This window comes from Juglans regia, chromosome 11 (genome assembly GCF_001411555.2).
Source record: "Juglans regia cultivar Chandler chromosome 11, Walnut 2.0, whole genome shotgun sequence".
NCBI lineage: Eukaryota > Viridiplantae > Streptophyta > Magnoliopsida > Fagales > Juglandaceae > Juglans > Juglans regia.
Genome location: NC_049911.1, coordinates 29,718,074 through 29,733,358, shown reverse-complemented (window position 1 = coordinate 29,733,358; position 15,285 = coordinate 29,718,074). Strand labels below are relative to the sequence as shown.

Genomic DNA, 15,285 nt, shown 5'->3' with positions numbered 1-15,285 from the left:
ATACATTGAGAAAATTTATTTAGAAACCTTATATTTTACACAATCAGCACACTGTTGATTAGAAGTTTTTCACATCAATTATGCTAAAAAATGATTGATTTTTTTTAAAGTTATAATGAGTCCCACTATAAATAGTGTACTAACACTCTAGTTTATGTGTAACAAAACTCAATACATTAGCAATATTTTTACTTGCTCAAATTGTTAAAAAAAATATCAATTTTATGATAAAAAGTAATGTTAAATACAATTTTAAGATTGCAAGCTGCACACATTCATTTAAAAAAAATGTGGTTTATTATTAAAAAAATAACTTTTTATGTGCTCTCAGATTTATACATTTTTTTTAAAAAAATATGTGCACAAAAATTAGATACCTAAAACTTTTACGAAAGTTTTTTTTGAGGCAAACCAAAACCATTAATTTGAAGAGTAATTCTACATACAGTCGTAGAGTGCGTAAATATCATATAGTCTTTTTAAAAAATAATAGAATTTATTATTAAAAAATTAATTTCTTTTTATATAAATTTTATATTTATTTATTTTTTATAAATCAACTGTGTAGTATTTACACACTCTAACTGCAAGTATCATTTCTCTAATTTGGGTGTCTTCGGGTGGGCTTTCAGTTTCAGGTTACCGTTACCCAGCATAATTGATGCTCTTAACTGCCCAACTTTTGTACCTTTTCCGACGATCCATCAATGATCTATGTGACGGAGAATGCTAGAAAGGAAGAACTTTGCCTGTTTGTCGTCTAACCAAGTCTAAAGTCGCGACTTTTGGATTCTGATGCTTCAAAGTTCGAACCTATTAACTCCCTCAGTCTCTCTCTCTCTCTCTCTCTGATACAAGGATTCTGATATTCGGCGCCCACCATGCCATGGAAGCCCCTCAACACCTTCGCCGTCGCGTTTTTGTTGGGCTTCACGTTCATGATCCTCTTCTTCTTCTCCGGCATCCTCGAATTTCCTTCTGTATCGAACTCCATCCAACTCATCACCCAAACAGTTTCGTCGGAGACAATATCCGGACCCGACCCATTTACCGATTTGATCAGTGTCTTTCGGAAGTGGGACTCTCAGGTGGGTTGTGTCCGGTTCAGGGAGAAGCACATAGCGTTGCTCCCAATTCAGTCAAATGGGTCCTCTGCTTTGCAAGATTATGAATTTAAATGTGGTGAGCTGAAAATGGAGCATGTCAGCGTTTTGGTGAAAGAGTGGACGTGGATTCCTGATAATTTGGACAAGCTATACTCATGCGGCTGCGGCTTGAGCTGTTTGTGGACTAAGTCTTCTGTTCTTGCTGACAGGCCTGATGCATTGTTGTTCGAGACCGTTACTCCTCCGAGTCAGGTAATATATTTTTGCTCATCTTTTCAGCACAAACTATTTGTTTTGGGAATTTCAATGGGACAAGGTTTTTTTTCCTATTATTTTTATTTGAATTGAATCAAACAAAAGTTCTATTTGATTCCTTTGTGCTTTCTGATAATCTTCAAGTTGATTCCTATGTATGATTTTCATTTGACGTAATGATTGTAGTTCTTGATCTTATGATTTGTAAATACTTTGTGGTTGTTTCCTGGTATATTCTTCTTTGCCTAATTCCTCTCTGTTTTGGTACAACTCCATGTTGGCCTGCATCATTGTAAACCTCCTTTTACGTTTGTCAGAGACGCTTTGGAGATCCACTTCGTGTATACATGGATCTTGAGGCTGGCAGAAAGCGGTCAGGAGTAGAGGATATATTTATAAGTTATCATGCCAATGATGATGTTCAGTCTACCTATGCGGGTGGGCTGTTTCGTAATAGTCGAAATTATCATGTGTCTTCATTGAAGAACAGTGTAAGTATTGATGCTTTTATATACGACACTTCAGTAATTTTGTCCTTCCATCTATTTTTTGTCCATAAAACATTGTGGAGGTGAAAAAAAAAGCTGTAATATGAGGCCTTTTCATTTCAAGGATACGCTAGTGTATTGGTCTTCGTCACGTTGTCTTCCTCAAAGAAATCAGCTGGCCAAGCAGCTTCTCAGCCTGCTGCCTCACCATTCATTTGGCAAGTGCTTGAACAATGTTGGCGGCTCGGACGTGGCCCGATATTTCTACCCCGAATGCGCCTACGATGGCAGCGCCACCCCGAAATGGTGGGACCATTTACATTGTGCCATGTCACACTACAAGTTTGTTCTTGCCATTGAAAACACCATGACAGAGAGCTACGTGACAGAGAAGCTATTTTATGCACTGGGCTCTGGTGCGGTGCCAATCTACTTCGGTGCACCCAATGTCTGGGACTTTGTCCCTCCGCATTCGATAATAGATGGCTCTAAATTCAGCTCCTTGGAGAGATTGGCTTCTTACGTAAAGACCCTTGCTAATGACCCAGTTGCCTATTCAGAGTACCATGCTTGGAGAAGATGTGGCGTGCTGGGTAACTATGGAAAGACCCGTGCACTGAGCCTGGACACATTGCCATGCCGATTGTGTGAGACTGTGAGCAGAAGAGGTGGGAGAAATGCAATAGGATAAGAAGCCGATTCTTGTGCCATTTACATTCAAGAGGTACTCTTTTGATTTTTGGTCAAGTAAAAGCTTAGGCAATGCATGCGATGAAAATTTTCAATGTTGCAATAGACACATTCAATTCAAATTGAATTCCCAGAAGAAAATGAACGCTCCAATCCAATGAAAAAGACTAGTCTGCGGCCCCGAATGTACCGCTCGGTAAATATTTTTTATTTATTTTTACTTAATGATGAAGAAAGTAATTTTAAATATATTGATATATATATATTTTAAAATATTTAAATATGTTAAAAAAATGTAAATAAAAAAAATGAAAAAAAAAAGTTATTTTTGCAACTAACGGTAACACCAAGCGATGCTACTCGGGCAGCATAGTAGCACCGCTCTTTTATATTAGCGGAGAAAAATCGATTTCTTTTTTTATTTTATTTTTAGTTTTTTTTTACTTAGTGATTAAAAATACATTATTTAATAATATTGTAAAATTTTTCTTTTTTTTTTTAATATTTAAAAGTGTTAAAAAAATTATGTGAAAAAAAAATAAAAAAAACTATTTTTAAAAGAAGAAAAAAATTTACAATATTATTAAATAATATTTTTTTAATCACTAAATAAAAAAAAATTACTCCACTTTTCCATCTACACATTATTCATGTCATTAGTTATTATTTAATATCCCACATCATACATCTTATAAAAAATACTTTCATACTCAATGAAAAATTTCTTTACTTTTTTTTTTTTTTTTTTATCAAGAGCCGGAAGCCACCCACATAGCAGCCCCGTCCCAATTTTATTAATAAACCCTCACTTGTGGCGGAGGAATACCGTGGTTACAGCCCGAAACCTGGGATTACAAGAAAACACCAAAACCAGGTCTCCAAAAAAACCACAAAAACTCAAACACAAAACATAAGGCCTCAAGAGACAAACATAAAAGCTAAACACAAGACCAAAACCTGCAAAAGAAACCTGCACAAGCATAGAATAAGAAAAAATTAAACTGATAGCAAAGGAAGAAACATACCTGAAGAAACCAACGCTTTGACTCAACTATCAACGTCTTCGAGTTTTCCGGAGATAGGGAAGGCCCCCTTTATCCAACCGGATATTACCTCTAATATTAACAGACAGCTCAGATAAAGAAAACCAAGAGCCATTATGACCTTTAGCACCCATTTTAGCAAATCCATCAACAACCGAATTACATTCTCTATAGCAGTGAGCTAAAGAAACATTAAGACTAGCAATGCGACTCTGGATTTCATCCCAATAATCTTCCATGTACCATAGGCCACATCTCTGAGTCCTCAACCAATTAAGCACAAGCATAGAATCAAGTTCAATCTCCACCGATAAAAAACCCAACAAACCAATGTACCGAAGACCATGAAGAAGACCCATCAGTTCGGCATAGTTGTTCGAATTATGCCCAGAGACTTCAGCAAACCTGCAAATCAAATCACCTTTATCATCACGAATGATACCTCCAGCACCCGAAGGACCTGGATTACCAAGAGAACACCCATCGACATTCTATAAAAAAAAATTAAAATATAGAATGTAAAAGTGAATAATAATTGATGCATAACATTCATCAATTCACAACTTACTGTGAGACTATATATGCCGTAAAAAAATAAAAAAACATTTCATCTATGTCATCTGATATGGTTGGTTTTCACATAATCTCAGCCTGCCAAGAAATTAGTTATTTCCTTCCCTTACCTTCTCTAATTTTGCTCACGAAATTCAAAAATGGGCAAGCCTAAGAAACTCCAATTCTTCTAAGATCGTCTATTTCTTCTGTAGGTCTTGTTCCTCCTTGTATGCAAGGCTTTTCTTCTCCTCCCACGAAAACCATAGGCTCTCCCTCTAGCAAATAATGCAGAGAATTCAGAAAGGAGATGGACAGAAGCAGTACAGACGTTAAAGGGGAAACGGCGTATATATATATATATATATATATATATATATATATATATATATATATATATATATATGTATTCTTCACCTCAGGATATGGGGCTTCCCATGCAGACGGCTGTGGCTGCAGTCATTCACATTAATGAGCCTTGATACGGTGCGTTGAGTCGATGATATGTAATTTGATAAACAACGGGACGAACTTCTGGTTCTTTTTAATTATCCTATGACTTCATGCTGTAAATAGCGTCAAGTAAGTGATTTTACTAGTGATTCTTTTAACCATTATTATTTAATTATTCTGCATAATTAAACTAATGATATATAAGTGAGATAATCATCATTATTTTCAATTATTTGATATCACAAAAAAATATAGAAAATTAATGAATAATATTTTTGATATTATTAAAATTAATGTTTTTGATTAATAACCTGTTTATTTTCATCAAATATATATATATAGTATATACTAACAGTGAGTGACGTGCAATGCACGTTTTCCTAGTGACTAATATTCACAAAATGTAAAAATAATATATTTTTTTAAATAAAATTAATTAGTCAATAATTTAATATACAGAAGTAGAAAAATAAATGTTAACAAGCATCATAATGATAACAAAATGTTACAATAATATGAGTAATATAAAAATTAAAAGATTTTGGATATTTTAGCAATAGTTTCTTAACAAAATATATAAATTGTAGAATTTAACCACACTACTCAAGGAGCACTAAAAAATCATTTTATCTAAATGATTTTAATTAATTAAGAATATTATGAGATTTAAATTATATTAAAAACTCTAATTATTTATATGATTTTATTCTCTTAAAAATATTTAACAAAAATCTATTTTTTATTTAATGATAAAAGATTAGTATTTTATAAATTAAAGTTAAATTTATATTTTAATTATCTATTTTAAGTTTGTTTATTTTTAATATTTTAACATTTACTATTAGATCAATTCTGAAAATTCAAGATGAATGGTTAAAATTTAAAATCTAAAATCTTAATTTTTTCAATCACTGTTTATTATTGTTCACATTATAGTACTTTTAAGATATATATATATATATAATACATGCATGAGGCTACTAATTTCATGCCGACCACTTAATTAATTACCTGCTTAAACTGATGGCATGCATATATTTGAAGAGTTTTAATTGTGAGAATTTCAAGAATCTACATGCCTGCCACATTTATTTATGACGTACATTAATTCTTGATAGATAGACAAAACTTAATTGGACACGAAATTCATCAAGAATCTAGCCCACTTTGCTTGACCTTATACTTAATGAGTTTATCTTAAAACAGGACGTGGTGTCTTTGGACGTTTTACACCCTCCATTGACAGGGTGCCACTTCATAATTCTATCAAACTTACCGTGAACTGCCTCGCACTCTATTCCTCTTTGGATTTTCTCACCCGAGTAATTCTATGCATCAGCCTACACTCTTCACACACCATGCATTCAATTTTTTTTTTTTTAACTCAATACATTAAGTGTGTTGAGTGTGTGATAAATAGTAGGCTGATATAAATATTTTTCTTTTCTCACCCTCTATTGACAGGGTGCCACTTCACTCCTCTTATATTTAACTTCACCCTCTCCAATGCGTCATTAGCTGCTGCTGCTTCATCTATTGCCAATCTTAAGCGCTCTCAGGCCTTGAACTCTCGAAGGTTTTTTGTTTGTTTTTTATAATGTCTTTTCACTATTTTCTTTGAATTTTGTTATGTAATTTTATAGATTTAGGGTTTGAATGCATTTGCTTATTTTTTGGAGGTTGTTTAGTCATTTTTTTCAAAATTTCATATTAGGGACTTTTCTCAATTTATTTTCTATTTTATAGTTAGTTCTTCATCTCTGTTTATCTAGGAAGATTTTTCCTTGGAAAAACTTCTTTGAAAAAAGTGTTTTACTTAGTAAGTTTACGGGGCAATGATTTTGGTTTTGATTTGTTACTCTGAGGTTTTGGAAAATCGATGGTTCAAGAGCTTGCTTTGTTTGATTAATTCCTTCGTTTCTAGCGGAATCCTTTATCCCTATTTGCAATTAGGCAATGGGGCCGTTGTCGATTGTCGAGAGAGAGAGAGAGAGAGACAGAGAGAATGGAGAAAGAGTGAGAATGGAACTGGGCGAATTATTTAATATGCTTATGTATTTTGCATCTATTGTAAATTCAGTACACCTGCCACGTACTACTCTCCTATTGGAGGGTGAACATTCTCCAACTACACCACGTCCGGCATGGAGGGGCTCCCACAATTAATTACTGCATTTAGATAATATAGCTATAGACGACAACATTAACTTTAATAGAAAAACAATAAAAAACTATTAAAACAAGATTTTTTTGTTAGACCACTTTATATATATAGATAGATATATGTTCAATAATAGCATAAAGAGTCTAAGACCTAGTTTTTTATTGTTTGCATTCAAAATTCACATCAATTTATCTCATCTCATCATTACAATTTTCTCAAATTTTCATACAAAATATAATAAATAATTAAATTTTTTTAAATTTCAAAATAATTTTCTCAAATTTTCACATAAAATATAATAAATAATTTAATTTTTATTTTATTATTCACAGATCATTTCAACTTATCTCTGACTCCAAGCTAAGAAAATATTTAATAAAAATTTTATTTATAAATTTGCGTATATAACGCATTAAATAAAATATTTATTTAATTTAATTTAATTTAAAAAATAAAAAATAAAATTTAAATCTTTCAAATTAAATAATATAAAATAGAGTTATACAGTGTGAGACGCAAAAGTTCAAAGGAGAGGACTGACTACTGAAAGTGAGAAGTCCTCATACAAATTCATGGAAAAGCACTGCTTCTTGCATAACAGAAACAAAACTCGCAGCTCAACAACGTAACGAGAAACGAACAAAGAAACACACACCAGATTCTTCGGATCATCTTCTTCGTAATATAGGATGACGAATCGTGTTTTAATGATGCTGTTCATGTGTTTTTTTATGTTTATAATACCGATTTCTTCTGTTGGTGGCGAGCAGTCGTTGACGGCGAATGGGAAGGTATTGGAACTTGATGAATCGAACTTCGATTCCGCCATCTCTACCTTCGACTTCATCCTCGTTGATTTCTACGCCCCTTGGTGCGGCCACTGCAAGCGTCTCTCTCCCCAGGTCCTTCTCTCTCTTTCTCTCTCAACTGATTTCACTTTTGAAACCTTGATTCAATAAATGATTGTTTGCGTTTTCAATCTTGTCTTCTCTTTAATTCATCGATGGTAATTATAGATCTGTGATTTCGTATTATCATTAATCTTTTTTGGGCTTGAGGATAAAGATTGTCGATTACTCAGACTCGGATTAGATTTTGAATTCCCGCCTAAGAACTTGACAGCATGTTCAATTGATAATACATCTACTGAAGAAAATGATATGTAACAGTAAGGAAAATATTACTTCATACTGTCGAAGATATAAGCGTTGCCTTAAATTTTTTTCTCTCTAAACTATCACAATACTAGCCAAAACCATTGTCTGGGTTATAACTTATACTCATCAGGGTATTTTTGGTTAAATTTTATTTTTATCCTTTTCCAACTCTCTGGAGATTGAACTCTGCTGGAGTGTGCATCTTGCCTTATTTTACGAGGATATTTTTTATTTTGTAAGATTTTGGAGAATATGGTCCAATGCTTATGAAAAATTGGGCCTTTTGTTGTATGATTGTTGAGAGACTCACTCACCCCATGGGACTTGAATTCTGCTGGAGTGTGCATCTTGCCTTATTTTATGAGGATATTTTTTTATTTTGTAAGATTTTGGAGAATATGGTCCAATGCTTGTGAAAGAAATGGGCCTTTTGTTGTATGATTGTTGAGAAACTCACTCACCCCATGGGACTTGAACTCTTGACGTCACCCATAATCTCATCCTTCTTATCAGGGTTGGGCTGGAGGTGTGAGTCATTGTCTTAAAAAAAATTCTGTAATTTACACCGATAATCCTGTTAAAAGTTGATCATATATTTAGACCCTAGACTTAGAATGGATTGTTGGAATTTCTTTCAATATTCATTTTCATTTGAATCTTTGACCTTTTGTTAATCACAGCCGGTATTTTAATTTGGAACACTAACAACTTTAATGGTTGCATTGCAGTTGGATGAAGCTGCCCCCATACTTGCCAGCTTGAAAGAGCCCATTGTCATAGCAAAAGTAAATGCTGATAAATATACCCGCTTGGCTCGAAAACATGATATTGAGTATGCTTCCTGGGACTTCATCCCCATCCCCTTTGATGTTAATCATACTTGTCTACTTTTCTAGTTGTTTGAGATAGGGGTTTCCTTTGGGATTGACTTAGGACACCATATTGATGCTTACAGTGTGGTAGTAGTCCAATTTTGCACAGAATATGTTTCATAACCCATTTTCCAAAAGAACATTATTTTCAGTTTGCAAATATAGCTAATGGTTCTTATGTAATTGCTAACTATCGAATTTCTATGATGTAGTGGATATCCCACCCTCAAGATCTTTATGCATGGCGTCCCTGTAGAATATAATGGACCGAGGAAAGCAGATTTGCTTGTTCGTTATCTGAAAAAATTTGTTACTTCTGATGTTTCGGTTCTTGATTCAGACTCTGCCATCAGTGATTTTGTTGAAGCAGCTGGCACTTTCTTTCCCATATATATAGGGTTTGGCTTGAAAGAGTCGATGATATCAAATTTAGCTGTAAAATACAAGAAAAAGGCATGGTTTTCTGTGGCAAAGGATTTCTCTGAGGACATCATGGTATCATATGATTTTGACAAGGTTCCTGCTTTAGTATCCCTTCATCCAGTTTACAGTGAGCGGAACATTTTTTACGGCCCCTTTGAAGGTAAGTTTTTAATGTGTTTAGCTAGTCCAGTTTGCTGCTAATTCTTAAAAGTGAAAGATATTTTAGTCCTTTTCAGTTTCCTTCATGCTTGTGCACGTTGATCCTGGTGCTTCTCAGAACTTTTTTCCATAGCATACGATATTTTGATGATTGTCGTACACTTGGTAGTTTTCCCCCCCTTTTCTGTGAGAGTTTGCTTTGTATTCAAGCTTTTGTTGTCCCTATAGAGGATTACATCTGTGAAAAACAGACTTAGCCTGGTTAGATAAAATTTTATTACTTATCAAAAAGGTGGCTGAGAGGTGGTCACCTAACCCCATTGAAATATACGACTCAGCACTGAAGGGGAATGGAACCCTTATCTCCCTCCATCCTTAATTCTTATGGGGATATATACCATTTGATCCAAAGACTATTGGCTGCTTAAGCCATTTCTTTAGAAAATATCCTACTGAGACCTCAGTTTTGGATCTAAAGCTACCCATAGAAAGCAAAAAAAAAAAAAAAGGGGGTTTTGGGTCTAATGCTAAATATGCAAAGAACATTATGGCCTTGTTTGTGTAACAAGCATTCTCATATATTTCTTTCCCAAATATCACTCAAACACAACTCTTTTCAATTTTAAATTTTCATCTTTTTCATCGAATCATTACCTAATCATTACAAATTTTCCAAACTTCTAAACAAAACACAAAAAACAATACAACTTTTTCAAATTTCAAAACAAAGCTACTGTTAAAAATTTATATTCAAACAATATTTAACTTTATAATTTTTTTATTCAATTTTTCTCTCTCATTTTCCAAAATCCAATAAAACATCTTAACTCAAATCATTTCACTATTATTCATAGATATTTTGAGATATTCTGGCTTGTTTGGGGAGTGAGATGAGATGAAAATTTTGTGAATAGTAGTAAGATAGTTTGTGAATAGTAGTGAAATAGTTTGAGTTGAGTATTTTCTGAGTTTTGGAAAATGAGAGAGAAAAAGTTGAATAAAAAATATTATAAAGTTAAAATATTGTAATAATGTAGTTTTATAATATTATTTTTATTTGGGGATTTGAAAAAGTTGGAATTATTTTTTATTTTTTATTTTTTATTTGAAAGTTTGAAAAAGTTATAATGATTAATTTAAAAATTTTGTATTTCAATTATTATTATTATTATTATTATAAGTAATCAATAATATATTAATAAAGATAGGCAAGCCCAAGTACACAAGATAGTATACAAGAGATAAGACCTATCTAGCTCGAAATAAGGAAAACTAAAAAGTCATGAAAATTCATGCCATTAAAATCTAAAGCAATGGCCCATAGAAATAAAGTGCTGAAAAATAGGGTTCGAAGTTCCTCTGGAGACCGCTCATTGTTTTCGAAAGTCCGTTCATTGCGCTCTTTCCATATACGCCACATAATACAGATCAGGATCATTTTCCATACCGTCTTGAGTTGTTGAACTCCACTTGGAAGTGTCCAGCTGGCCAAAAGATCTACCACAAAAGCAGGCATAACTAAAGATAGTTCAATCTGGCTAAAGACTTCCACCCACAAGGCTCTAGATGTCTCGCAATGTAGCAAGAGGTGTTCCACTGTCTCGCTAGATCTCTTACACATACAACACCAATCAAGAATAACTATCCGGCGCTTCCTCAGATTGTCGGTAGTCAGGATCCTCCCCAACGCTGCTGTCCAAGTAAAGAAGACCGCTTTAGGCGGCGCCTTATTTCTCCAAATTCTCCTCCATGGGAAGGGAATGTTTGCGGCTTGGGAAAGAGACTTATAAAATGATCGAATTGAGAAAATGCCCTTACCTGCTGGAGTCCACCACATCCTATCACCTTGCAGTCTATTGAGCTTCACAGAATATAAATTCAACATATTGTTTGGAAGGATTGAGAAGGAAGCAACATATTGTTGATTTTGGAAAAACCAAAATGCCCTTATCTTGTTGATTTTTCCAATTTTCTGGATTTTTAAACTCAGGTGTTACCTGGATCTGATTTTTGTTGTGTTTCTCTTGTATTCAATCCATGTGCTAGGGTGGTGCACCTTCTTTGCTGTTCTAGTACACATTACTTGTTAGAGGTTAAGATCCTTCTTGGAATACAAGGGAAGAGAACCGTTTGTGTGTGCTTATCCTTTGTGGTAGATTGGTACAATTGATCTATTAGAGCCATTGTTTACATTCGTTTACCTATTAGTCATAAGGATGCATATCGATAAATAGTATCCGTCTACAGACACAATGGTAGATTAAGGCCTCCTCGTTTGGATGTTGAGATGAGATGAGATGGTTTGTGAATAGTAGTGAAATGGTTTGAATTATGACGTTTTATGGGATTTTGGAAAATGAGAGAAAAAAAGTTGAATAAAAATATTATAAAGTTATAATATTGTTATAATATTATTTTTTAATATTATTTTTGTTTTGAGATTTGAAAAAGTTAAATTGATTTTTGTTTGTTTTGTTTGGAAGTTTGAGAAAGTAGTAATGATTAGATGAAAAAGTTGAGAATTTGAAATTGAAAAGTGTTTTTGTTTGAGTGATGTTTGGATGTTGAGATGAAATGGGATGAGTGGAGAATCAACATCCAAACCAGCAAGTTTCAGGGATTCTGTGGTATTTTATCTATACTCGTCAAGAAAAGCCTTTTAAAGGTTCTTAAAACTTGCAAACCACAAAAACAAGATAGCTAATTTTCAATTCAAATAAATATACTAACCCGCCGTATAGGTTTTGATAACTTTGTTTAGCATGATTTAGTAGCCTGATTCATAGCATCCTTTAAAACAGAATGCTGTCTGAAGCAGAAATAGATTGTCAGTATCTATAAGGGACATTACTAACTTCATGGGACTACTTGAAGTGAAGTATATTTTAGCTATCTGAGCTCCTAAAGAGATTTGAAGTAATCTTAAGCTTCTGTCCTTTCGGTTTTTGTAATTGTTACTTCTCTACTGCATAGTTGGCATCCACCTCTGAAATTAACCTGAATGCTAATGTGTAGGATTTATTCTAGTATCAACAACTGTGCATTTTCACCTTTCCCGTGGTTACCACAAAGAATCAATAATTAGCTTGCTCGTTGGGATCTTGTTGCTCTTGAAAGGATGTGTTAGTTTTGTGCCAGCCAAAATCATAGTCTGACGTACACTCTAATTTTTGTAAGGTTCTGAATTTAAATTAACAGCTACAAATTATCTAAGTAGAACCAGACCATGCAGATTTTCTTTGGGTTAGCTTGTTATAAGCTTGTTCAAGTTAATTCCAGCATGATCACGGCAGATTGAGCCAATAACATAAGCTTTTAAATGAACTGAGCTTGATGCCCCTGGCTTGGCTCAAGGATATCAGTTATGTTTTGACATGATAAATGCCATCCTAGCTTAAGGGTTGACATTTAGATTTCTGTAAGGCCTTCGAACTTTGAACATTAATCTGATTAATCAAGCAACCGTGAGCAACCAAATGTTCAGTGGATGTTTCTTGTTGTATATTATGAAAACTCCATATTCCTTTTTCTTTATGGATCTCTTCTGCATTTCATCAAATTATAATGCTTAAATGCTTCAGTATTCATTCATCTTCTGTATATCTATTATTGGCCTTAAAAAGAAAAGGCTCTTTATACCTTCCTGTTTTCATTTTGCAGAGGAATTTTTGGAGGAATTTATTAAATTAAACTTGTTCCCTTTGGCCATACCAATAAACCCGGACACATTAAAGTCCCTGGAAGAAGATGAGAGGAAAATTGTCCTGACAATTGTGGAGGATGAGACAGAGGAGAAGTCAAAGAAAATTATAAACTTATTGAAGGCTGCTGCATCTGCAAATCGTGACTTAGTATTTGGTTATGTTGGTGTCAAACAGTATGAGGACTTCACTGACACATTTGGGGTTAACAAAAAGACAGTGCTACCAAAAATGGTGGTTTGGGATGGAGATGAGGAGTACTTCTCAGTAAGTTTTAATTTTTCTGGAAATTTTTTGATTAGTTTTAGCTTGCAGAGAATATTTGGTCGCATCTGTTAACATAATTTACATGTTATCTTAGGTGTCAAATGTATAACATGACATAAGTTTGAGTGAATATATTGCTGGTCATGGGTGCAGCAAGACATTGTTTACTGCCATGCTTAACTCTCGATCATGTATGTGCTTATATTGCTTCAACATGGGATTTTAAATACGTAATAATTCCCCTTTTTCACTATCATGTTCCCCACATTTATATCAGTTAAATCCTTTATTGGCTTGCAACCAACCTCTCAAGGTTCTTGTTGTAAAGTTCGTGTTTTGCCTTCAATGACTCCCTTTTTCTCATTACTCTGAAAGCATTTCCCTTAAATACATGAGTTTCTAGCCTCAATCTATGTTTATACTCTTTTTTGCTAATATTAAACTATATTACTTCATATTCAGCCTAATTTCTATGACTATTATGATATATACTTTATCGGATAACTTTATCAACTCTGTAGGATTTGTTTCTTTCAACAAGGAAGTATCAACTTATCATAGAAAAACCCCTAGGGGTTGGCTCAAGTGGTAAAGGCCTTGGGCTTGGGGGTATGCTCCCCCAGGTCTAAAGTTCAAATCCCCTTGGGTACAAATAATCTCTAGGAGCCATCGGACTGAGGGATTTTTCCCTTGAATTACCTGAGATGTATTTGCGGGAAACTCCTTACCGAGTGCCTGTGCACCCTCAAGATTAGTTGGGACACTGTTCCTGGACACCCCGTGCCAATCAAAAACTTATCATAGAAAAATACATCTGGGCTATGTTGATTCAATTCATGTTACTTGCATCATCAAATCACGTGTAAATGCTTCTTTATTGAGGAGTGTATTCTATGCCCTTTCCGTAATGCATATCGCATGGCAGTTGGCCATATTACCTATTTGTGGTATGTCTATGTTTAGATTGTCCATTATTGATTTTGTGTTCCTTCTATCTTTGAACTTATTTCTTTTACTACTTACCCCTGTTTTGAAAAAGATAAGGAATGATGAATATCACTATTGATCTTCGAGTTTTGGAAATGCAGTATTTTTGTCATCTTCTTCCTTGCCTAGACGCTTCACCACAAACTATTTGTCGTGTATCAAGTCTGAATTTAATGGCTAATGGAATGCAGTTTTGGTTTTACATTGCGTATGCAATCAGCTAAATCCTTTTAATGCCTGTACTGTAGAATTTATCATAATATACATACCTATATGACATCATTTGGGGTGTTTCTGAATCCTCGGTTTCTTGTCCTTTGACTTTTTTTACACCAGATGTTCCTTTTTTTCTATTAGGTTTTCGGTTCAGAAATGATGAATGAGGAGGATCAGGCAACTCAAATCTCAAGATTCATTATAGGATATAGGGAAGGAAGAACATTGAAGGAAAGAATCCGCGGTCCATCGCTTCTCGGTTATATCAATTCATTAGTTGGAATCAACACTGTGTACATGCTTGTTTTTGTGGTTGTGGTCGTGATGCTCATCCAAACCATCAGAGGAGAGGAACCTCTCAGGGTTGGTACTGGAGACCAAGTTGATCATGCTAGGAGTTCAGTGTCTGAGGCTGAAAGTAGAGAATATGGACCTGGAGACAAGGTAGATTAAAGTTGGACATTTTGATGGACTTCTAACTGAAAATTTAGTCGAGGATGTTGTGCTTATGAACAAATCAACAATATGAACAGAAAAATCAGAGCACGGTGAACTTATGTTGCACTTCAATGCTTTTGTAGAGAAATCCTATTTATGCGTACACTTTGGTCAGTTCATTTTGCAGACTTCTCATTTAGCAATGTAACCGTTAAAAATAGTAAAGTAGTACTTGATTTTTACGTTGTTATCAAAATATCCCCTAGAGTTTTACTTTTATCTAATTACTCCCTGCTTATCCAGGGTGTTTTGAA

The 15,285-nt window shown here is 34.1% G+C and overlaps 2 protein-coding genes across 3 annotated transcripts; both read left to right on the top strand.

Moving 5' to 3' along the window:
- Positions 1–620: 620 nt before the first annotated feature.
- Positions 621–4,447, top strand: LOC108991374 (alpha-(1,4)-fucosyltransferase). 2 transcript variants are annotated; one of them, XM_018965601.1, is made up of 4 exons: positions 621–1,358; positions 1,679–1,852; positions 1,974–2,573; positions 4,350–4,447. In XM_018965601.1, the coding sequence occupies exons 1-3, from the start codon at positions 882–884 to the stop codon at positions 2,538–2,540; spliced, it is 1,218 nt and encodes a 405-aa protein (XP_018821146.1). In that variant the 5' UTR covers positions 621–881; the 3' UTR covers positions 2,541–2,573; positions 4,350–4,447. The 2 variants fall into 2 exon arrangements, with proteins under 2 accessions (XP_018821146.1, XP_018821145.1); XM_018965600.2 differs by lacking the exon at positions 4,350–4,447 and having other exon boundaries at positions 1,974–2,634.
- Positions 4,448–7,284: 2,837 nt separating this feature from the next.
- Positions 7,285–15,285, top strand: LOC108991373 (protein disulfide-isomerase 5-2-like). Its single transcript, XM_018965599.2, has 5 exons — positions 7,285–7,653; positions 8,637–8,740; positions 8,993–9,363; positions 13,023–13,330; positions 14,675–15,285. The coding sequence occupies exons 1-5, from the start codon at positions 7,441–7,443 to the stop codon at positions 14,984–14,986; spliced, it is 1,308 nt and encodes a 435-aa protein (XP_018821144.1). The 5' UTR covers positions 7,285–7,440; the 3' UTR covers positions 14,987–15,285.

Bases quoted from the DNA above. Each gene is read 5' to 3' on its own strand.
- LOC108991374 (XM_018965601.1), top strand. From the start codon at position 882: ATGCCATGGAAGCCCCTCAACACCTTCGCCGTCGCGTTTTTGTTGGGC. The intron at 1,359-1,678 runs GTAATATATTTT...TACGTTTGTCAG, and splicing joins CCGTTACTCCTCCGAGTCAG to AGACGCTTTGGAGATCCACT. The intron at 1,853-1,973 runs GTAAGTATTGAT...TTTCATTTCAAG, and splicing joins TGTCTTCATTGAAGAACAGT to GATACGCTAGTGTATTGGTC.
- LOC108991373 (XM_018965599.2), top strand. From the start codon at position 7,441: ATGACGAATCGTGTTTTAATGATGCTGTTCATGTGTTTTTTTATGTTT. The intron at 7,654-8,636 runs GTCCTTCTCTCT...GTTGCATTGCAG, and splicing joins GCAAGCGTCTCTCTCCCCAG to TTGGATGAAGCTGCCCCCAT. The intron at 9,364-13,022 runs GTAAGTTTTTAA...TTCATTTTGCAG, and splicing joins TTTTTACGGCCCCTTTGAAG to AGGAATTTTTGGAGGAATTT.